This window comes from Polypterus senegalus, chromosome 5 (genome assembly GCF_016835505.1).
Source record: "Polypterus senegalus isolate Bchr_013 chromosome 5, ASM1683550v1, whole genome shotgun sequence".
Lineage (NCBI taxonomy): Eukaryota > Metazoa > Chordata > Cladistia > Polypteriformes > Polypteridae > Polypterus > Polypterus senegalus.
Window position 1 is genome coordinate 51,419,993 of NC_053158.1, and position 24,953 is coordinate 51,444,945.

Genomic DNA, 24,953 nt, shown 5'->3' on the forward strand with positions numbered 1-24,953 from the left:
CCCAAGTTATTGTGTTTACATACACACTGTTGGAAAGACAGCCCCTGGGCACAGACAGACAGACACCAAACATCCAGAAACACACACGTTTATTTCTTTTAAACATGTTTGCACCCACAATGTAGTGCATAAACCCCAATAGTCTCTCTTCTGTCTCTCTTCTCTCACCTCCTCACAAGCTGCATCTCCTTCCTCCCGACTTCCGGCTTGTCTAATGGAGTGAGGCGGCCCCTTTTTATAGTGCCCCGGATGTGCTCCAGGTGCTTCCTCATAGTCTTCCGACGGCACTTCCTGGGGTGGCGGAAGTGCCGTATGAGCACCTGGAAGCACTCCAGGTGTACCTGCAATTACTTCTGGCAGCACTTCCGGGTTGTGGCGAAAGTGCTGTATTCTAGGGCTCCTGCAGACCAGGGTGGCTGCCTTTTTGTGGCCCAGGGAGAGGTATTGTCCCTCTCATGGTCCGTCCAAGCTTCCTGGCTGGGTAGGATCCCCAGCCATCTGCCACAACACACACACACAGACATAATTCCAAAAATTGTATTTTCAGACTTGGGGAGGTCTAAAACATCGAGATTCATCAAAATCTCGAGATTGAATTTTTGGACGATTACAATACTTTCCCTATACTTTGTATACGAGAAAGTAAAAAATGAATAATAGAAGGGTAGAGACGCAATGTTTTGTCTGTGTAGGCTACATCAGGTGTGCCAGTAACTTCATATAAATTGACAAAATAGTTATTATTTTTTTGTAATTCAAATATAGATGAATTAATTAAATGTCTTTTGCTAAAACTGCTTCATACTTCATACTGCTCCATACACATATGGGTATTTTGACGTTTTATGAAAAGCAGTAACTTTGACCCCTCATATTCTGTTGGGGGTGAACCCCTGGAATCTGTTGATGTATCATGCACAACTTCAAGTCTAATCATTTGTTCTATAGATTCAAATTGCTCTGCTCCAACAATGGCCTAAAATTGAGGAGTTTTGAGGTCTATAGGGCCAAAAATAGGGGGTAACCCCAAAAGGCTTGATGTCTTGCATGATTAGATATCAAGACGAGTTGTATGATATATAATGCTAGGGGTTTTCTCATACCGTTGAGTCAGGAAATACCAGATTAAAAAAACAACTGAAGTGATTTCTAAGTGTTCATAAGTAATCCTTATTCTTAAGAAAATAAGAGTGAACAAAAGAAATAAGTTCCAAACAAAAATAAAAAAAAAACAAGGAATTGGCTATATATAATGATAAGTGAAGTGGTGGAGAATGCCAAAGAAGGTTAAAGGGGATCTACTGAAAGATGCAGTTTTTATGTGCATCAGACTGTTCAGTTGCCAGTGAGACTCACAGACCATCTTTTTCACTGTTTTGTGAGACTTTCTTCACTTCAGAGTTTTACAGACACACATCTAAAATCTACAGTGTGGCTGGCACAAAAATGAGCTGCCTGCAACAAGTTGGAAACAAGATCTAATATACATTCCAAATGTTTAAATAGTCCGAGAACCACAAACCAGAATAGAAGGGAGATGAGGTTGGATCTTTTTACAGCAGGTTAAATAAAACCATACAGAAAATAAATTCAAGTGCACTTACTGGAAAACAACTGCATTGATTACCTTGGGTGACGTCAGCAGCATCTTTTGCAGTTGTTACCAATCATTTTGAATTATAATCTTATGTTGCTGCTTGCTTAGATGTAGTAGATGATCAGGGTGAATTTTTTTTTAATTGAAATTTCATCCCCTTGTAACCATTTGTTGAATTGCTTATTAACAGATGAATTTAATAAGTTAGGTAGAGTTTTGGGCACTTGACAAACATTTTCTTTTATACTAAATCATATGAAAATTAAAATATATATACATACATCAGCCCGCCCATTAAAACTCTTGTAAATCCTCCAGTTAGCTAGTCTATAATGAATAGTATGGTCTTAATTTGGCTACATCCTTCAATAAGTTCTTGCCAGACACGACACGGCTTTGTGTTTTGAAGAAGACATTTTAGTGAAAGCATCTGTACTTTCTGCAGTCTCAAGCTAATCACAGCTTACAGCGCAAGTAGCGCCCACCATCGTGCTCGATTGAAATCTTAGCGCCAGTAAAACTTCAGTACGTGCCAGCCAGGGTGCAGAGAAGAGGCAGAAGCACACATTTCTGATTAAAAGCAGATGAACAGCATTACAGCGCATTTAATGTACTTGGAGAGGATTTTTCGCTCTGTTGGGCTCTTTATTGGGGCATCATTTTTATTGGCAAAAACTCTGAATCTTATTACAACATCATGTTAATTCATGACATCATATTATTCATCCATTTGCAATTCATTTAAGGGTCACGGGGGCTGCTGCCCTTCCTGGAAGCATTGGGCAGAAGGTAGGACTGATGCCATGTCATCAAATAAACAGACGCACCCATTCATCCCAGGATAACTTATAGTACTAACCTGTACGTCTTCAGCATAAGGAAGAATAATGAAGAAAATCACGGAAGGCACAAAGAGAACCTGTAAACTCCATGCAGGCAGTGCCTGGGCTGCGGCTTGAAACAAGTCTCGTCAGACTTTGAGCAGCACCACTGAACACTTCTTCCACACTCGCCATCAGCTACATGCAGGTCTTCCTGGGAATTCCTAGACAACTGGAAATATTAAGTTTACAATTTTTTTTGGATCAGGAGAATATTTTGTTGAAAACATTTTCGAAAATGAATTGTTCTGTTTTATACTTGAAAATATTTTTGTGTCTATTTGAAGATTAGAAGATCCATATTCTAATGTTGCACTTGTTAGTGTTTGTGCATAGTTATTTATTACTAGTCTTTAGGATTAATAGAGCTGATGTTACTTTATCTGCGGTGGGTTGGCGCCCTGCCCAGGATTGGTTCTTGCCTTGTGCCTTGTATTGGTTGGGATTGGCTCCAGCATACCCCCGTGACCCTGTGTTCGGATTCAGCGGGATGGAAAGTGGATGGATAGATGGATATTACTTTCTAAATATTCAGCAGATTTTGAGGCTTAATTTTTCTTTTATACGATAAAGAGCAAATCCAAGGGAATAAAATTGTAATGGGTGCTGTTGTTAGCCAGAAGAAATCACTGCATGTGCAGCATTGCATCTTATCTTTATGAAAACAAGAAAAGGCTTGTTGCAGACAAAAGTATTCATATAAACATTAGCGACAATTCAGATATGACTTGGCACCAGCTTGAGGCTTGGATTTTTGGTTCACGTCTTTGTCTGATTTATTCAACTGTTCAGATTTCAACTGTACCAGTTTCTGATTGTTAGAAGACTGCTCTCGTAGTCCGATCTGCTTAATATGCTAACATGGGCAGGGTGCATTAAGTAGCTTTTGTAGAGTATTTCTTATTACTTTAAATAAGCATTATGGTTTATATTGATCTTTCCCTGTTCTGTAATTAGCCATTCAGGCCGTAACTGGTTTAATTCTAGTTAAAAATTGATGTAGCTGCGTTCATCTGGTTTCCAAAAATTGTACAGTTTTTGCTTCCTCATGGGGCTCAGGCAATGAGTGTGACTTGTTGACGCGTATGCATGTAAATAATTCCATAGTTCAAGTGCTTCCTTTTTAAATATTTTAGTAAAAATTCAAAGAAAAACAGTTTACACAAAAATAAAGAGAAAAATTGGTAATACAAAAGAAATATTCTTATATGAGATGTTTCTGTTCAAGGCGTATAAATCTCATTGTTTGCTTTGCGTTTTCTCTTATAAGTTCTCAATATACAGTCCTATGTTCCTACGTCAAACATCAATATGCCGTCGTTACCCCATTGAAATCAACACAAATTAAACAGTTGTGTTTCTAGCTAACTACAGACTGACCAAAATTATATTATTGCAGTTCTGACAAAGATGAGCAATAAGGAAATTCCATTACAAGTTAGCTTTTGGTGTTAATCAGAATTATCCATTATCTATGTAGTTGTGGGAAACTCCTGTTCTAAATAAATAAAGCAAATACTTTTATTTCTAAGATTGGCTCTTACACTTTGTCTTGAAGACGACTCCATTTTTTTTCTGCCTCAGTTTTAACCTGGTCTTGCTATCATTTGATCTTGGTCGTGATCTCGACTAGTGGTGGTCTTAGACATGTCCTGGACAGCAGAGTTTGTCTTGACATGTCTTGTTATTGGGGCTTAAGCAATAAAAGAGGACACACAGGACGATTGTTTTAGATGATCTCCATGGCTGACATAACGTATGTGTGTGCCTGCTCCATCAAAACCAGTTGAATTGTAGTAGTGTTGTTTGACCTCAACTTATTATTTTTAAAAACAGTTATTGAAACAAAAGGCTAAAATGCAGAATATTTCTAAAAGGATACTAAAGGCCTGTGCTAGTCACATTATCCCTATTTTCATTGTTTAATCACTCAATTGAGCAGGCAAAAAGGTTCAAACGGCTTAAAGATGACCACTAGAATATTTTTCACCTGGTATCTACTTGGTATCTACTCAGCACCCACTGACCATTTCCCCCATTTTGACATCTGTCATTATGAAAATATTCAATCAACTCATAACTAAAATCATGTCTGATGTGCACTTGAGTCCTTAACAGTTTTCCCGTAATGCAAAAAGGTCATTAAAGATGTGATGTCCCTGAGGTTTTATGACATCGAGAGCCACCAAGAATGTCTTTCTGAATCTTTATGATTGACTACAGTTTTCCTGTATGACAATTATCTTCTTAAGTTTTTTGGTAAACTGTTAGACATGAGTATCAATCATTCAATGTGTTATTTGCTAATGAATTTACTTTTTGACAGAACTCAATTTTAAGCAAGAATTCCTAAATAAACTTACCAAATATTTAAAAATTTGCAGTTTGAACAGTTTCAAAATATGAAAACAGATACAATTACAGTAATGTCTTTTGATGTGATGGTAGGCAGAGAGGCAAACATAATAAATACTCCTACACATATGAAATTTAATGAGATTAATTGTATAACAGATTAGTATAAACACCCAAATACAAGGAAACCTCAAATTAAACACAAAATTACTTAACAAATGTACTTTAAATTACTTTTAGAAAAAGTTGTGAAAATGAAGCACATAAAGAATAATGGAAACTAACAGAACTAGGAAAAAAATCAATTCCTTACAAATTAAATTCAAGATCAAATCCAAATATCAGAGCCAAACAAAAAACCTCTAATAACTGGTAGAAAAAATATTTCAATTTAATTTGAAAAGATCCTAATTCAATCATGAATAATCCACTGCATCCACTTAACAGGATCATCTCCAGGCAGAGGAGTAGCTTCAGTGACAGACTTTTGTCAATGTCCTGCTCCACTGACAGACTGAGGAGATCGTTCTTCCCCCACACTATGCGACTCTTCAATTCCACCTGGGGGAGTAAATGCGAACATTAATTTTATTTTAATTCTTTTCATTTTTATTATTATTTAATTTAATATTGTTTCTTTGTATCAGTATACTGCTGCTGGATTATGTGAATTTCCCCTTGGGATTAATAAAGTATCTATCTATCTATCTATCTATCTATCTATCTATCTATCTATCTTAACACTGAAAGAAACATTCCCCAAATATGTGCTTGCTTATTGTGCAAAGGGGGCAATTCCAAAAACCCAAACAAATCTACAATAAATTTTGAAGCTAGAAAGAACAAAATAAAGAATGCTAAACTTGCAGAATGAGGAGGTGAAAGGGAATGGAGAAGAGGAAGGACCCTGAACTGTGTCATGTAGAAGGCAAGTTTGGAAAACATGCAAATTGTTAATTTGTAAATCTGGCATCTTTGAAGCCTTCTGCGCCCAGAATATGTCAAAGTAGGCCAAATTTAAATAAATATATTACCTTAAATTATCAAAAATAAGAGATGGATAATCACAAGAAGCAAACAGTTACCGAACAGACAAAGGTAAATAACCCACCACTGTCTGTCAGGTGTTGCTTCAATGAATATAGAATGGTGATCTTCACAGTGTGAGGTAGTTTGCTCACATTAAGGCGAGCAGTCCTTGTGGCATCTTGCACATTTCTCGGTCTCATGTTTTCTCTCTTTTTAACTTTTGATAGATCTTTGTCTGCTAATAGCCAGGTGAGGGTTTGCTCAGAGTGTCCTCCCAGCTCCAGAACTCAGTAAGCCCCCTTCCTTTGAGCTAAACTTGAACATCATCCCAGAGTCACTTTCAGCCAAGCCCTGGAATCACTTGTAGGGTTGGAACAGCCCTGTAGTAGATCTTAGTACCCTTCATTCCTGAATCTTTCATTACCCTTAAAGTTCTTTCAGGCAGCATCTATTTGGCATCCTCTCTAAAATCCAGTGATCCAGTGCATTTCTACCATGCTGTCTAATTAAGTCATGCTACCCCTTGCCTTTCATGTCAGGTCACAATATGGTCAGGAAGTCTGCTGCCCTCAAGTGTCGTATTTCTCTCTCTCCCTCTTCCTACCTAATGCCATTCTCTGTGTTTTGATACTGGGATACACAGGACCTCTGTTGTTACTAGCATGGATCCTTTGTGGTGTTTAGGATAGCCATGGGCTATTTATTATAGTTATCATACTCATACAAACACAAAACAAAACTTGGGGACAAACAATGTAAAACAAGTTAATAAACTTTAGCTTAAAAAAATTCAGCATTTTATAGTGTAAGACAAAACACGGGAGAGAGATAAAGTGTTGGGGCACCTTGGAGAAAACCCCCATATATTTTTGTAAAGAAAACAAAAAAGGTCAACAAGACATCTTTTCAGAAGCACATCAACAAATTAGACTGGTTTAAGATGGCGGCAGAACCCCTTAATAGGAAGTCAAACCGGAAGACGGGGTTCTAAGGAACCATAACCCCGGAAGTGACATTGCTGGTGCTACCAGTTGTCAGATCTCCAAGGGAGAGAGGAGGAGAAGCATTAGGCAACAGCACCAACCCTCAACTTGGGGTGGAATTACCATTAGATAAGTCCTCCAGTTGTCTCCCAGGTGTACATGTGATAATACTATAGCGTCCCACCTGAAAACCTGAATTGCACTAATTGAAATTACATTTCTCCATTGTATGTTAGCAAGGAAATGATTGTTTTAAACTGTTATTTAAAGATTTGGTTTAGTGAACTGTCTGGGTAAATGCCAGGCAGTGTGGCCTAATAATTAAGGATTTGAATTCTAAACCAAGCCGTAGCCATTTCAGCCACCCCGACTCTAACCTGCCTGTGCTCCAGCTGTACTCATTCATTGTATTAACGTACTATTTAAAATAAAGGTAGGTTGATTGTTACTTTTGATGTATGTTTACAACAATTCTTCCATTAACATTTTTGTAATTTCTTTTTTTCTTCCTTTTCAGAAATATCATAACCCTTTCTACTTCATACCTCTTCCTTCTCTATGCGAAAGTTTACTTCCTTTATTTTCTATTCTTTTTTGGTAGGATGAGACCTATCATCAGCTACAGGTTGCTCGACAGCCTTGGCTAATCCCCAGTGACACAGACAGTGATTGTGTGGATCAGACTGATCATGAAAAATGTGAGTTTAGGTTATGAAAATGTTGACAAAAGAGAGTTTTGTGCTTTGGGAGATGAGGATTGAAGGGAAAACAATGTTGAATGCTGAAGGTTCTTCATCTCCATAGGGAATTCATGTCAACTTCTGTCATAGGTATATCATTACAAGTGACACATAACAAGTTTAAATGCTAAAAATATATTACAGCCTCCTTATCTGTGCTGTGATCAACACAGTCAAGGTTAGTGACCTCGCAAAATCTCTGTTTATTCTTAGATAATCTTGGTGAAGTTTCCTTACTCTATCTGAAATCTAATATTTTTCTGATATCAATTTTCAACATTCACTAATACAATATCAGTGTTAGATGGTGTTTGCAAACATATTTTCTTGTCACAAGTGAAATCTAATTCATTTTTCCATATGTGATTAAAGTCTGAATTGTTCCTTTTCATTTTTACTCACAAAATTAAGTAGTTTACATCATGGAAACAAAGATTAAGGAAAATGTTTTCACATTTTAGGAGAATTATTATGTTGCCAAGGGTCATCAAAATACTTGAACAATGGAAGGCAGGTGTGGACTGCTGTTGTTTACAACTGTGTTAGGCATAGATGCAATTTATAATGCTGTGAATATGTAGTGGAAAAAATATATTGTTCATTATTTATTTTTCTGTTTAGAGCAGGTATAACGTCAAAGGTGGGATGGAGCTTCTTAAGAGAGAGCTGAATTTCTTAAGGTCTTACAGTGTCTGTCAACGATATTTACCACCATGAAGATTTTCACATTTTTTGTTATACTAGCTATACTATTTGTCTAAGATGGGTTGAAATCTAAGTAATCGACACAGACCTCAGCATTAATGTATGCAGTTCATCTTATCTTGGAATGTATTTTGTAATGCATGCACTAATGAAATGCATTGCATTTGTAATTTCAAGAGATGGAGCATCTCTTACCACCCAGGGGAGTAAATGAGAACATTAATTTTATTTTAATTTTTTTTCATTTTTATTACTATTTAATTTAATATTGTTTCTTTGTATCAGTATACTGCTGCTGGATTATGTGAATTTCCCCATGGGATTAATAAAGTATCTATCTATCTATCACAAACATTTATAGTAAAATAATGCATTACCACAAATGTTTGTGATGCAACATATATGCCATTTGGTATGGAACTTGTAAAAGCAGTTTTGATATTTGTGATTCGTCATCTATTGAAATGGTGAATGCAATGCATTTTATTATTACAAATGTTTGTGATGCGCCATCTGTTCGGATGACAGAGACCTAGCAACCAAGCAGACACACAGACACATCATTTTTATTAAGGAGGACAACACTGAGCTACAGTAAATTTTGTTTTCACCTTTTTTACCCTTATCAACAGAAAAAGACTCTTTAATGTCAAATTGAAAACAGTTTTCTCCAAAGTGGTCTAAATTATTTACAAATAAAAACAAAAAATAATTGATCTCATAAGTATTCACACCCTTTAACTCTTTGAGGGCTGAATATTTTTTCTGAAAAACAATGGTTTCACACAGAAATCAACATAAAATGTCTGTTGCTGCATGCCGAGGGTGCCAGTTTGCCACGAACGTGCGGCAGACTTGCTGCCAGGCTGTCTTTGTGTGGCTGGGGCAGCGGCAGCAGCCACAGCAGCGGTGATGATCGCAGTGCATTGCAATCTGGTGTCTGCCTCTTACCATTGTTAAGTGGCAGTCCTCCCTGGCAAACTTTGCCATAGGTGTGTCAGCTCAAGATGGAACCTCACATTTGTTTTCGATCACTTGTATCAAAATCGGAGTCTGGCAAGTCATAGTCCAGTTAAGAGATAACAGGCAAAACGTTGTCCATGGAGTATTTTGCTTTACACATTTGCTTTGATATCTCGCCATCATGTCAGTGCCATTTTTGCTCTTGTTTGCACCTTACTACTCAAGCGAGCGCAGAAAATCTCGGTCAAACTAATGAAGCTTACTTTCCTTCTAGCAACAAGAGTCCAACTATAACTATATATAGTTGATTACCGTCGTCATCTCCTCCTTTTGACAAAAGTTAACATCAGCCCTGAAAGAGTTAATATGACATGCACAAATCATCACTGGTTTAGCCAGTTTGCTATATGCACACGGTAGTGCTGATGTATTAATCTCAGTCAGCTCAATCAATTCCATTCTCTGTACTGCAGTTGTGATTTTTGTTTAGTGGTGATAATGTCCAAGGAAAAGAGGTTTTAAGTTTCAGCATACATTTAGCTCTACAGCTGAACCTTTAGTACAAAAATGAACTTAGTTTTCATACATTTCCCACCAATGCGGAGAGAGATCTTTATGGTGAGTCCCCCATTCCTGAGTTTGTAGCTGGCATTTAAAAAAAGTAGATTTTCGTGATCCAGGGTCTGAGGCAGGGTGGTGACTGTTGAAGAAGGGTGCAGTTTCTGAGTTGTTTGAGTGGAACAATTTCTCCATTACACTTTCAAGACCAGGGATTTGGGAAAGGAGAAAGCAACTGATGAAGGCGAGGCGAGGAGGAAGAAGATAAAATCCTCTAGGACCCACAACTACACTTCGGCTCCGGATCCAGCAGTTGTCGATCGATTGATAAAAACTTGTCTCTTAGAAAGTAGATCCTCCAGCTGATGAAACAAATCGAGACCCTTACAATGATGCAGTGGTTTGGCATTCACAGTTTTGCTGGCTCAGACAGAAACATTCCCTTTTTATATGGTAAGATGTCCAGCAGATTCAGGTTATTAGGTATTAAGCTTACATACATATTCCTGTCCCTGAAAGAAGTTTAATGGCTAATTATTGAAATTCTGTTTGATGAACAGGAACCTGTTTCATGACAGTCTTACTGGACCTGCAGGATAACTTTCGCTTACGCTCAAACAATGAGGCTTCTGGCTTTTCATTTTTGACCTATAGCAGCACTAAGTCCTAATCGTAACCTCTCCTTTCTCTAAATCCTTGTTTGAAACTGAGATTGACAAATATGTTAGGAAAATTGTAACCGTGATTGACATAGACAAATAACGTTAGCCTTCGCTAGTACCCAAACATGTTAAAAAGTTTGGATGGTTGTGGACGTAGCTTGAAACATATAGTTTGAAGTCCTTCTCCTTTTTAGCTCCTGATGTTTGGCACAATATTTAAATAATGAGACTTATGTTGTTTACCATAAGTCTGGACACGTCTTGAAGTGATCAGGTGAAAAATGGCCATAGCTGTTCTGTTTTGATATCACCAATGGAAGTGAAGCAGCTGGCTGACATGGAATCCGGAAAACGTGCATATAGCCTATTGGCTTAGGAATGAAGATCATCTGTCTGTTATTAGGGTGTTTCAATTGATTGTAGTATACAGTAAATGCACCTATATGTAAAAGGTACAGCTTGTGGTGAGTCGGTATTGTGATTAACATACACAACAAGGCCAAAAGAACACTCCAAGCCACTCCATTAAAAAGGTAATTAAAATCACAAGTAAGGGGATGGAGATAAGAATATATCCAAGTCACTGTGTATTCCTTAGAGTTCAGTGAAATCAATCTTTAAGAATTATAATGAGTATGGCACAGTTATACATCTGCCAAGAGCAGTCTGCCCGTAAAACCTATGTGACTGTGCAAAAAGAATAGTGAGGGAAGCCACCAAGAGACTTCCACAAGCTACTGTGGATTAGACTGGAAAGACACAACAGTTGTTACCTGGATGCTTTATTAGTCACAGCTTTATGGGAATGTTTCAGAATGAGTCAGTGCACATGACATCTCAGCTGGAGTTTGCCAGAAGGCACAAAGGAGACTCTGAAGGTTAACTGGAAGAAGGTTCTATCGTCTGATGAGATCAAACTTGAACTTTTTGGCCATCAGATTAAGCGCCATGTTTGCAGTAAGCTAATCACTTTATCAAAAATACACCATCCCCAACTTGAAGCATGGTAGTGGCAGCATCATGCCATGGAGATGGTCCTCTGCAGCTGACAATTGAAAGACTTGTGAAGGTAGAGGGTAAAATGAAAGCAGGAAAATACACAGACGTCCTGGAGGAAAACCTGATGACGTCTGCATGAACCTGCCCCTTGGGAAAAGATTTGTTTTCCAGCGTGACAATTTTTCTGCCTCACTCCGCACTGTCCATGCAACACGGCCACAAAGAGCTTAAACAACTCAGCACATCCAAAGAAAAATGACAAGGGGTGAGCTTTCTTGAAGGCTTTTACTGTACAGTACGTACCTCGTTGTAAACTGAAACATACAGGTATATACAGGTGTACAACCAAAGACAATAAAGAATGATTGACAAAGGAATACATAGCAGAGAGTATACATTAAACAATGAAGCTTTAAAAGACACTTACAAGGTGAGTGATTTCCAAGGTTGGATCAAGACAAAAAGAAGCGTGTAGGCAGAGGTTCAGATTGCTGCGTACCACAACTAACCAGACCCAGGGGTTTATATACCTTAAAGATACGCTTCAGACGTGACCGCAACAAGAGATAAAGAGGTGCCTATGTGAGACACATGGGATGTATTGTATTCAAATGTTTATTATGGTACCTATATGCTTTACGTGAGTTTCATGGACTTTTATAGCACCACTGTGAGTGTGGGAAGTGACTGACTGGTGTGTTAATAAATGACAAGATGAAAGGAGAGCACAGCTCAACAAATAACAGCTAACAGCTACAACATGTGGGGCAAAACAACAATAATCCCAAGAATAAAGTCCAAGCTACACAGAAATGGCTTAAAAACAGCTTTAATATCCTGGAGTGGATGCAAAAGAGTCCAGATCTCAATCCAACTGGGAATTTCTAACTGGATTTAAGAGAGAAGGTTTACTCATGCAACCTGACTGAGCCTCACTATTTTGGCAAAGAGGAATTAAGGAATAATTGCTATGTCCAGATGGGCAAAACTGATACACACCTGTGCACACAGACTCAAGGCTGTCATGGCTGCTACTAAATACTGACTTAAAGGGGTGAATATTAATGTGATTAACTTTTTTGTGCTATATTTGTAATTAATTTAGATCACTCTGCAGAGATCTGTTTTCATTTAGACATTAAAGAATCTTTTTCTGTTGATTAATGTCAAAAAACCAAGGCAAATCCATTGTGATTAACAATAAAATGTGAAAACTTTCAATGGGGTAAGTACTTTTTATAGACACTTTACTTTAAATGATATGCTCTTCCTAGTGTATTTTGATTGTTTGCATCACTTTATTGGATTTTCTAAATGTACAGAATGTATTGACTGTTATCTGAAGTCTAATGCCGAATATTGTAAGCGTTTCACATGGAACGTTTTCCATATTTGAGAAAAATATTCTCCATTAAAGGCCAGAGCTGCATTACTCATGTAAGTTATTGTGCAGATTACATTACTAAAAATACCTACCTTTTACTGTACAAACAGTTTAAAGCGGTTAGTTTAAGCCTGACTGCCTGTACAACAATCTTTGTGTTTCTAATAGCAAATCAGAGCTTCATTGAAGAGTAGATAGTCTGGGATATGGCCTCTTTATTGGGCATGGTCTGTGTCCTGCTCCAGGAAAAGCCCATGCATGTGTGGGAAGGCCCGGGTCAAGTGTGGGGTTCATAGAGTCAAAGACAAGTGAAGTTTTAGCCAATAGATGTGAGGTTCTTCTCAATGCAGTTTTGAGCTATGAAGAGGAACATGTTGACTGTTGTAAATATGCACCAAACAGCTATACAGATCCTGTAGTACTACTGTGGAAAAGGATGTGATTGAGAAGAATGAACTGAATCATCTAAATCAGAGTGCTCAAATGCCATTTGTTTCTGCTGGTCATTAAAAATCTTTAGCAAACATCATTCTCTATTATAAGGATGCACTTAACTGTAACCGGTACCAGAGTTGAGGGGCCAGGAGAAAATTATCAGCTTTGATTTGTCATCAGTTCGGTGGCTTGATGTTTTGGCAATCCGAGTAAAATACTATAAGGTGTCGCCATGTCACTAGTTGGTGATAAGTTGGCTCTGATGGGTGGGACATTATCTGAATTTACCTCAGAGACAAGGGTTAATCATTTGACAACATTAAGTTTTTTGGCATGATTCATGTTTGGTCTTGAAACGAAATGCAATACACTCGTAGGAGCCACTCTGCAAAATGTGTGCTTTGCATTTAGTTATGGCACACAATCTGTGGGCATGAATTAAAATGCAATACACTTTTGCATTGCATTTTAAACTGATACAAAAATTGTGTGTCGTCGTGAAAAGCAATCAATCTTTTAATGTTTTTATTTATGACATGATAAAAACATGCCAAAATTAAATGCACCACTTGCATATGCAGTGCATTGTAAAGTAAGTAACTGGTTAGATTGCATTTAATTTTGCTACAAAAAATCTTCCATACATGCCAAACCTGTCCACACAAAGGTAAATCGATCCATGTGGGAAGTAAAGAAAAGAAAAACACTGCTCAAGGCAGGAATCATAGCATGCATCTGTCCTATAAGCTACTATGTATATGTACCACAATGCCTGTAATAATTTATTTGCAAGCTCAAACAACAAAATACGTCTACAATGGTGCAATACTGTCTTTTTTTTTTTTTGTATTATATATGCTTTTCCAGTAAACGGTATTGATTAGGATATTGATGATAAATATAATAGCAAAATTATATTATAGTAATGTATAGTTAACTTGTTTTTCAAGAAGCCGTTTTCTCAGGGGTTCATCCACACTCTGGCCGCCCACTCACAGCTGTTAAATGAAGTCCTGTGTTGGGGACCTTTGCTTTGGTGTTACTGGTGGGGTTGAGTAAATGGGCCAGCCACCTGACTGGATTGATTAGCTCAGGACCAGAGGCAGTTTGGTGCAATGAGGCAGATGGTGTTTGTTTTTTTATTTACTTTCATAAATTGTTTAAGCGTGAGAGTAAACACACTCTTTTGACTACTTTTGAGTGCACTGGGATTATTATTATGTGTGGGGATACGTCATTAGGGCATCCTCTTATATTACTTTATATACCTTGTAACGTAAATATTTTCTTTCTGCTGTATTTTTCTGTTTGTTGTTGAGCACTTTTGTAAGTTCTGTAGTTTTGCAAAAGTCTTTACTTGAGATTTGATCTGGAATTACATTTTTAACTCAGTGCTGGACAGGTTACAGTAATTACATTTTAAACAGACTGACGCTTAACACTATGCTATTAGTGAGCAAACAAGCAGATTTTAAACGAAAATATTGTATTAACAATTGTATTTATTCGTTTTGAAGGTTTTCTGCTGCTATCTAAACCATTTCTGTGCTTTACTGGTTCAAATATCAAGCACATGTCACCAGGATATATTGAAGTGAGCCTATTACTTAATAATACATTACAAATGTCATTCAAGGCACAGAGATTTAGTGTTTCTTTTCATTTGTTCTATTTTATTTTCCTTTTGACAAAATTATTTTATTTCAAGTTAATTCTCCACAAATGATTTCATTTAAACATATTCATTTAAATAACTAAAGTTCACAAAGTTAATGATTTATTTTTGTTTCAGAAACAATGTTAAAAATATTTTCAAAATGAACAACTTAGCTAATTTTCTTCCCTTACCCTTTTCACAGTCCCTAGGGGCAGGATTACTGGCCAAACATAAGTGCATTTTTGAAATCTGATGTCAACCTAATACATCTGAAATTTCAGACTTCCTGCCAAATATTAGTGTTTAATATAATGTTTGCTTTTCTATCCTTGTCAGATCAATCAAGAATGATTTAAGATATTTGAAACGTAATGAATAAAAATAACTGATAAAGCTGGACTTCTTAGAAACCTTCAAATGTTTTAAGATTTGTGTATTGAGCTATAGCAGGCCTCAACTCTTTGACCCTGTCATAAGGTTACAATGATATCACTGTCATACAATTAAATTTTCAAATAAGTATTTTCGATTGAGATAAATTTTTATTGAAATAAAAAAAAATATAAAAGCAAAATGATTAGAACAGATTTTCAAAGCATAAAGATAAATGAGAAATTTCACCCCAGCCCGAGAGATGAGGTAAAAATAAAAAAGTAAAATAGTATAGGCACCAGAATAGCCAAGAGACCAGACCAGGCAGGGCAGGGAAGGACTGAAGGAGCATGGGAGGTTAAAATTCCTTCAGTAGGGAAGATGGGAGATGAAGAGAAGGGTCAATTCAACTACAGACTGAGAAAGTGGTGTGTGTTCAATAAAACAATTCAGGTAAAGAGACCCCCGCTGTCTGGCCTATCTTGAATTATTGTGGAATGGTTGATGGGGTCTTCTTTCCCAGGGAAGAAAGGGATTAGACCTCAAAATAGGACTGGCTGGGGAGATAGTGATCACAATACTGAAAAATTTGAAATAAGGAACAACATTCATTATAATAATAGCTTTTTAGAAGTGTAAAGGCAGCAGATTGCCAATGAGACAATGATTCCTTTATGCCCTTTTGAACATGGTAGTACGTAGTTATACAGAAATGTTCTATATTCTAGTTCTATATTCTGTTGCCAGAAGCCATACTTCAGGAATAGGTGTTGGTGAGGCCAGTGGGTGGGTGGGTATGCTTACTCAGTGATTTTTGTGTGGATCCCAATGCCCCAGTGCAGTGACAGGGACCCTGTGCTGTTAAATTGGTGGCATCTGTGTCTCTGTGGTCATTCAAGATCACTGGGCAGCCTTCATAAACAGCTAGGTGTATCCTGATGTCCTGGATAAATTGTCCACTACGGCCTGGTCATTCTGGCTCTCTAATCACCCCCTATTTCTAATTTACTATTTCTTTTACACCTTAACCATCTGAACTAGTGTGGTGCTGAGGTATCACCTGTCGCATGGCTACACATGGGTCCTAATCTGGGATCCTGAGTTGGTTTGTCATATGGTGGGTGCGGCAATGCGCTGTATCCTAACCTCCTCCTCCTCCTTAACCACCTTATAGGTGATGTGTGGTTACTGTATTGGCACAAAAGGGCTGCAATCATCCAAGTGGACATTGCACATTGGTAGCTTTCAGTTGCTCTCCACTTTCTATGTGAAGCACTTTGAGTAGTAAGAAAAGCACTGTATAAATGTAAAGATTATTTTTATTATTATATTAGCTGATTACCCAGTGGCTTCGCTCACTGAGTGCAAGGGAAAAAAATAAAATTTAGTATTTATAAAATAAGTTATTAAGTAGTAAAACATTTTGATAAAAGAATTTGAAGAACATACAAGAAGCTTTAAATTATTAAACAGTAAAACATTTCCATAAGAGAATTTGAATGATATAGAATAAGTGTATAAATTATTAAGCAGTAAAACATTAACATTTAAGAAGTAAAGATACATTGAGTACCACTGCAGTGGTTTCGGGTAAACTACCTGCTTGACAACCTTGCACTACGTGCCTGTGATTTAAGAGAAAAATTATTCTGAGAAATGTGGACGTTGCCCTTCCGTGCTTAACGGGCAGAACTTCCAAACAATTCCCAAGTCCAATACTTTACATGAAGAGGTCGTTACATATTCTTAGATGTAAACCTTCCATCTTCTTAAAAAAATTCATTACATAAGCAACCTTGAATGTTGCGGGGTTTTAGTGACCCGAACTCACCATAAGGGACAGTAAGTAGCCGTGCACCGCAATGTTCCAAGAGAGTCACGCTTCGATGGCGCCAATTACACTCATTAGCAAAGATTTCCACTGTCCAAGGAGCCGACGGGGCACTTGAAGTGTCACAAACGGTGTGAAAAGAGAGAACACTGCCCGAAACTGTGAAGCTGTCGACCTGGCAGAGCAGCCTGACATTCAGCGCCTTCCAATGTCGACTTTGTTGTCATGACCCCTCGCCACTGAAGGCGGTCTTCTACAGCTCGGTGCAGTTTAAAAGTAGAAAGACACAAAGCTTTTATTTTCATCTCTTCTACTATCAAGTACTGCCAATTAAAAAAACTTAGAATGTGGCAGTTTCCGTGACAGTCACTTGGATGAATAAATAAAACTTCTCTGTCAGAACGCGCCTGGCTGCAGACAGCTCAGCACTGAAGTCCAGAGAGGTGGGCTGGCAGAGGGTGACTCGGGGCACACTTCTATGGGATAGATGAGTGTTTGTGTTTACTTCTTTTCAATATCAGTAAAATAACTATCACACAAATAATAACAATTAGTAAAAACGATATACAAATGGCGTCCACAAACGAAGTGACAATAATATTTCCTGTATTATAATATGTTCTGTGGTCATACGTAATTTCCGTTTCGCGTGGTCATACGCAATTTCCATTTTAAATGCGAAAAGAAGTTTATATATATAGATTAATGTTGTAGTGAATGATTTTGTAATTGGAAAAGATGGGGGGAGACTGGACTATTGATCAGGGTAGATTAATTTTATAGCTACACAAAACATGTTACAAATCAAACTGGAGGAGATTTTATATTTTATTGGCCAAGAACAGCGGCATATTGTCAGTTTACAGTGAAATGTCCTCGAGAGCCAGACATTTAATTTATGTCTGGAGCCGAGCATGAGTGAATTTTTCCTTGAACTGGTTGGGAGCAATTAGATGGCTCACTGAGTGTCATATTTCTAAACCAATCGTCATGAAGGAGGTTCTTGTTAACTTGAGCTGTCAAAGAGTTAATTTTCTGTTTAAGATGAACCATCTACAGTCAAAGTCATCTAAAAACCAACCCTATTAGACATATAAATGTGTGTTGCATGTGCAGCGAGCACACAAATAAACATAACCTGATGCAAGGGCAAAACCTTTTTGTAGCATCAGATTATATATTGCTATTCAATGACATCAATGAATGGAAGGTAAAAATTAATTATATGTTGTCACAAGTGCTGTGTGTGCTCTCTGTTGTTCAGTGATATGACAGTAGCATAGTATTCGATTTAGGCTTAAAAGAACCGGCAGCCATATTCATGAAAATATGAACTGCAAAATATGCATTTGAAGTAAACAGTGTGTCACACTCCGTCAAAAGGGCTTCTGTTAAGAAAGCTGAGAACAAAGGCAGAGCAGATGCGGATTACAGTGCTCAAAACACCTGAATCAAAAAAATCTGTCTAATGACACTAGTAGATACACAGATTAGAATACACATCTAAACAAATAACTAAATACATTTAATATTACTTTCTAATAAGAAATTTAAATATGTTAACACATTTTATATCCATAGACCACAATGCTTATCTAACCTCTTTTTCCTGTCGCTTTGTTTTATAGTGATGCAATAGTTAAAATGACTGAAAGCTATTGAGGCAGACAGAGGCACTTCTCAATCGTGCTGAGCCCAGTAACTGCGTTGGACTCTACATACACGTGTCTGTCTCCCTGTCTCCATTGTTGCAGCACTCATTACAATGTGCAAATTCATTATTAGTCTTCAGTTACTTTGTGCTGCTGAGCTGCTGAATGGATAACAGCAATTTTATCTTTTTATTTTCTCTCAGCGTCTTTTTTTCAATATCATTTGATGTCATCCTGAAACCTTAGCAACAACAGCTTAAAATGCACGGACTGGAGCAATTGGAAATAGTCGGATTAAGGAGAAGCCATGAAGATGTACCCTTTGCAGCGCTGGATTTTGCTGCTATTCATTTCACACTTTTTATCAGGTTGTCCCCAGATGTGCCTTTTCATTTGAGAATCACAGCTGGTCCTGTGAGCCTAGATTAAGTTAGAGAAGAGATAATGTAGTCCAAAATTAATCAATTAATGCAGTTTATTGTCCTTATCTTATTTACCGGTCGGAAATGTTTCATGCAATTGACTGATGTTGTACTGCACACCAAGGGTTCCACTCTGTCTCACGCTTTCAGTATTTTCTGGCATTCTTGTAGGTCCTGATGATCAAAGACAAATGAAGACTGAAATTCATCAAATCACTTTAAAAAAATCTTACAAAAGGCACATTAAATTTAATAAAAAATCTTCAGCCACATTAAACTCAATATGAAATTTTCTTTGCACCTCTGCTCTAGATTTAGATTCAATGTATGCTGCAGTCGCGAACACACAATGAGTGATCAGCCAGTTGTCTGTGACCAATGCAACTGCATTTAATATAAAACTCTGCCCCACCACTATACTGCATACCCCCTTTCACTCACACTCCCTATAACACCCCAAAAATCATCACAACTGAGAGATCTTTGAGATTGCTTCCTTTCTTCCCTTAAGTATAGCATAGATGGTGAGTAAACAGTAATGACAATTCTGTCCTGTGAGTCATGTTATTTTTTTAAGTAAATATGTGAGCTAGCATTAAAAAGAAATACCTGTACATTTTTACAGCGTTTTGTTCACAGTTCCTATGAACTTTTCTAGGAGACATTCACCACAGCTTCATCATGCAATTCTCACCTTGCAGTAGTTAATTAAAATACAGTAAAAGGTACATATTGCTGGGTAGCTGTGTACATCAAATGTCTCATAATGTAATTAGTTTGTTCTGGAGCACTTAACATCTCCGCTTTCATACACCACAGGTCACCAAGTTTAAGGGAAACCTGCAGGGACATTTATGACTTTGCTCTAAAAAGAAATAATGCTTTACAAGTGGCATTTTAGCTTGACTGACAGGGTCACTTTTGTAACACTATATTTGCTTACTAGTTTTTACTTGACAAATTCCATTAATTGATGTCTGCCTTTGTGTTCTGGTTTCATTAGTCTGAAGCTACTGAATCAGTTCATTCCATTACTACACAGGGCAATTGTTCTAACTACATGTTGAGCAGAAATCTGTGTTGATGCTTGGCAGCCATCAAGTTTCAGTTTTCATTGCAGTATATGTTTTAGACTGGAGGCAAGGGAATGATCTGATTAAAACCTTTCGGGCCTGAGAACCTGTCAAGATTACTAATAGAAAAATAAATCCCTCCCTGGGCTGTCAGGTCATTTTAGTCATGGAACATGGGCTTTTTTTTTTTTTTAAACTTGTAACCTTCCTCCAATACAAAAATCTGACAATTAAGTAAAATGCATACTCCCATGTAATTGGTTCCAAACATTCATAATGGAGTCAACATTTAAGAAAAAAAATTGTTAAATGTTTTCCTGTAGATTTACTGGGTTCAGAAAATGAATAGATGGGGTTGATTTTGTGCATTTAAGATTGTAACCCAGTCTAGGTCTGATTCCTCTGTTATGCCAATTGTTGCTCAGATAGATTCTGTTTCCTCACAACCTTTTATCAAAATAAGTGGGCTTGGAAAAATAATGAATGACTGGATGAGTTCAGAAATGACTCCATGCTGCCTCATGGATCTGGCATCTTGGGCTCAAATCCCACACTCAGTGGCTGTGTGCATAGAAATTACATGTTCTCCTTATGTTTATGTGGGTGTTTCTAAGAGAACTCCAGTTTTCTACCACAATCCTTAGATATACATGTTGGAATAAAATACTAGTTCGTAACTGGTCCTGTGTGGGGTGTACAGTAAATGTAGATGTGTACATGTGTGGACCCTGTGATGGACTGGCACCACATCTAAGGTTGTTTCTTATCTTATGTTTGAAGAATCCAGGAGAGTCTACACCTCCTAGCAAAACCTGAAATGAATGTTGATAAAATATAGAAAAGTATACTGAAGAGATTCATCAACTGGAGATTGCTGTCAAGATAAGCAGTAGCTCTGTGTGACCCTGTCCAGGATTAGGAGGTTATTGAAATGACTGGATCTTCCAAAACCTGAGGCACATTTTGTGCTATGTAGTGTCAGCTGCTTAACAGAGCTGAGTTAAACCAAGGTCAGCTGAGCGTTCAAAAATACTGCAGCAGTTTTGCAAGTGCATGCAAAAGAACAAATTGAGTTGTCAAAGTCAGAAAGACTTCAGCATCTCATGCTGATGATAAACATCACAATTTGTTAGAGAAAATCTGTTTAAGAACTGAGTGCTTAGCCTTCATTTTACAAATCCACCCAGCAGAAAACTAAATGAGCAGGTCTATTATATATAGTTATCGCCTGTACACCATGGTGTATGTGCTGCACCAATGCTGTACTGTTGTCACACTCTTACCATGGAATGAATGCATGTGGCAGAGGTCTTCATCATTCTGGACACCTAAATCAGGGACCGCTAGCCACTCATCGTACGATGCTCCTGTCCACCATTGGTTTTAATTGAACTCAAATTCTTATTTTTGAATCAGACTTATGTTCAATATGTCATTCATTTAATTTGGCATGATGAGTTTGTTGTCAATACAAAAACTGTATTTGTCCAAAGAAGTGGATTAGTTACCCATACCATACCAATGCCCATTTTTAAAATGTATTTCATAAACAGTTCAAAGGAAGAACTCAGGTACACATGCAATATTGCCATACCTTACATGGGTTTCTACTCTTTTTTTTTTTAAATTAAAGGTATAAATCTCTAAAAAAAAAAAAATTTTGTAGATCAGGCAGTGAAATCTTAAGATGTAACATTTAATATACTATATTTTTCAGAATATAGTGGAAAAATAATTTTCAAATGGCACCTAACACACTGATAAAAACAAAGTGTTTATTTGGAATTTGCCTCTAACTAAAAATTTAGAAAAAATGTCAACATCATGTTTTCATGAAAAAAAGGAGAAAAAAAAGTTTCTGATATAACGGGTGCCAATGGAGACCAATGCTGGACCACAGCAAACGTTTTAAATAAGGCCCATGAAAAAATTACGCAGCTCATGTGACATAATCCACATGTTAATTCATCCAATTGTATTCTTTTAACGTCGAAAACGCATGTGTTTGTTGTTAAAATATTGTTAAATACTTTGTTAAATATGCACAAGTGTGACAGCTTACAGAAAAATTAGAGTAGTCCGTGAACAGAAAGTGTGTTCACATTGGATCAAGCTTTTGAATTGAAGATCTGTGTGTCCTAAATATCCAATTCCATAAGCGTCCTGTTCAAGCACTACTCTGTTTTTCCCAGAAGTATTTATGTGACAATATTTTAGCTAAAAATGCACATGTTTTGCACGTCATCAGCATGCATCTGGATGACTTGACATGCGGATAATGCAACACGATTTAATGTGTGATTTTTTTTTCCCCCCCTGTGGACTTATAGATATTGCGGACTGTTGTCCAGAATTGGTTTCTGTACCAACCCATTCTATCTCTTTTCCCCACAATGACATGATATTGAAAGCTTTTCACAGTAATATGTAAAAAATATCATTTTTGGGTTGAGTATTCCTTTAATTGAAACACCAGTTCAGGTACAAAAAGAAAGAGAAGGAGAACTTTACAAATGACAGCTACAATATAAATTTACAGAAAGCACATGCAGTATGCAGTATGGGTATTCAGTGCCGCTATGAACATCAAGACAGATTGAGTCTCACTCCTCTAGCTACGAAACTTGTTTGACAAGAATAGGCCAGCTATCCTAATACCTTGTTATTTCCTGTTCAATTACTGTATATTATGATATTTGCACAGAGCTGCAGTAAAAACTCCGGCCACACACAACTCTTACTTTTAATTTAAGGGTTAATTTACTGAATTATGAAAAATCTGAAACAAAAAAATTAAAAATGCCAAAAAGAGCCAAACCTGAATCATCCAAAGACCGTTAAATTTATGAAATGTGAAAGAAGCACAAAAAAGAGAAGATGAACACAGTTGAGAAAGTGATGTCACTGCAATGACGCAGTGGCCACTAATCATTTCAAACATCTGTAAGGTTCTGCAGTCAAGTGATTGCTGAACCGTAGGGCTGTTCTGTAATCTGAAGCTCCACTCTATTCTTTATCGATGAACATAATTAACACAGCACAAAAGGAAATCAATTATATTAAAAAATAGCAAACTAACAGAATGCAATTAACAAAGATCAAATCATTAAAAAAAGATGTAACTTATAAAAGATAATTTAGAAAAACGAAAGAAAACAAAATAAATCAAAGATGCAAAACAAAAGCTAGCTGCAAGACCCATATGAAATCCTAATGGCCTAATGTTTCCAGAATACCTTTGAGTCTAATGTCAAGGGAGCTGATTTTAACATCTGTACTCGGTAACTTGTTCCATGGGTCCACATTGCAAACATTTCCATCTGTGCCCTTTTTCATCTTTTGAAGTAACAAACGGCATCTACCCTTTGTAGTTTTAAACACTTCTGCCATGTTGCCCACGCTCTGTTTAAGACAAAGAGGTCCCATGTCTTTCCTTTGTCCACGTTTCTCATTCTCTGTAATGCTGAAGTCAGTCTAGTCGCTCTTTCCTACACTGTGTCTAGTGCGGTGATGTGCTTTTTTCATGCTAAGAACAAAAACTGCACACAAGACTCCACACATGACCTTTCAAGTGTTTTATACTGCTCAGGCATAAGTCAACAATAGAGTTCCAGGTAATAGAAATCATTAAGCTAAATAAGAACATACTGTAGGTGCATAGGCACTTTGACAAATGAGAGGAGATCATCAAGCTTAGTTAATTGTAAGAACATTTTTTTAAAAGTTGTCAAGGTTGCCAAATCAATTTAAATGAAGAAGATGATTCTATCTTAAACACAATTACAAGTCACCTAAGGTCTCCACACAGCCTTCCTTACTAAAGAAGTCTAAAGAAGTTTAATTCCATTACCCAGTCACATTACAGCATGTACTTTCATCTCAGGACACTTTTGGTTTCTCTGAGCTGCACAGTTTCTAGAGCTGTTAAGGTTTAGTGACCATAAGTGCTCAGAATACTCCAGATATGGTCTCGCAACTGCATGATAGACTAAGCGTCATGTCACTGAATTTGTAAGCTACAGTTTTTAGCCTAAATTTGTCTTTATATTACTGAATACCTTTCAGGATGGCATTGTTCATCTTTTTTTAATGCTCTTTTTGCGTGCATGCACATTAGCTTCCAGGTGTTCATCCAGTAAAAATCATTTAGGCCTTTTTACATTATTCATGCTCCCTCCTCAGTATTTCTTTTTTTTCCCAATTTTGGTGTCCTCTGTGTATTTCAAAAGTTTCCTCCCTATATTGGAATCAATGTCATTAATGTAATTTATAAAGGTTATTGCTGTTAGAAGAGATCCCTGAGGCACTTCACTTTATGAACTCACCCCATGCAGAGTATTCTCCTCTTATTTGTACTCTTTGTCTCAGACCAATTAAAAAGTTGTAAATCCAACTTTTATTAGTTACCTCTTATGCCAAAAGCTTCTAGCTTTAGAATTAAGCTTCAGCACAGTACAATATCAAAGGCCTTTTGCCAATACAGTATGTGTTTGCCAAAAGCTACGTAATGGTTTTAAAATGGCTACAAGGCCAGTATTAGAAGATCTTGATTGTCTAACAGGTTTGTATGATGAAAGGAACATTGACAAGAATTCTGGACTTTGGCAATGTTATAAGTCTATAGAGGTGCTTTGAAAACTTTCCCCTATCATATA

At 37.1% G+C, this 24,953-nt stretch overlaps 1 protein-coding gene across 4 annotated transcripts in view; it reads left to right on the forward strand.

Annotated features, from left to right (window-relative positions):
* c5h8orf34 (chromosome 5 C8orf34 homolog) overlaps positions 1-24,953 on the forward strand; it is a 446,834-nt gene that overhangs the window by 394,067 nt on the left and 27,814 nt on the right. For 3 of the 4 annotated variants that reach the window (XM_039754615.1, XM_039754616.1, XM_039754619.1), the window contains exon 13: positions 7,447-7,543. The exons of the other annotated variant lie outside the window; for it this stretch is intronic. In XM_039754615.1, the coding sequence (XP_039610549.1) occupies positions 7,447-7,543 (97 nt within the window). The remainder of the gene's footprint in view (positions 1-7,446; positions 7,544-24,953) is intronic. 4 annotated transcript variants of the gene reach the window in all.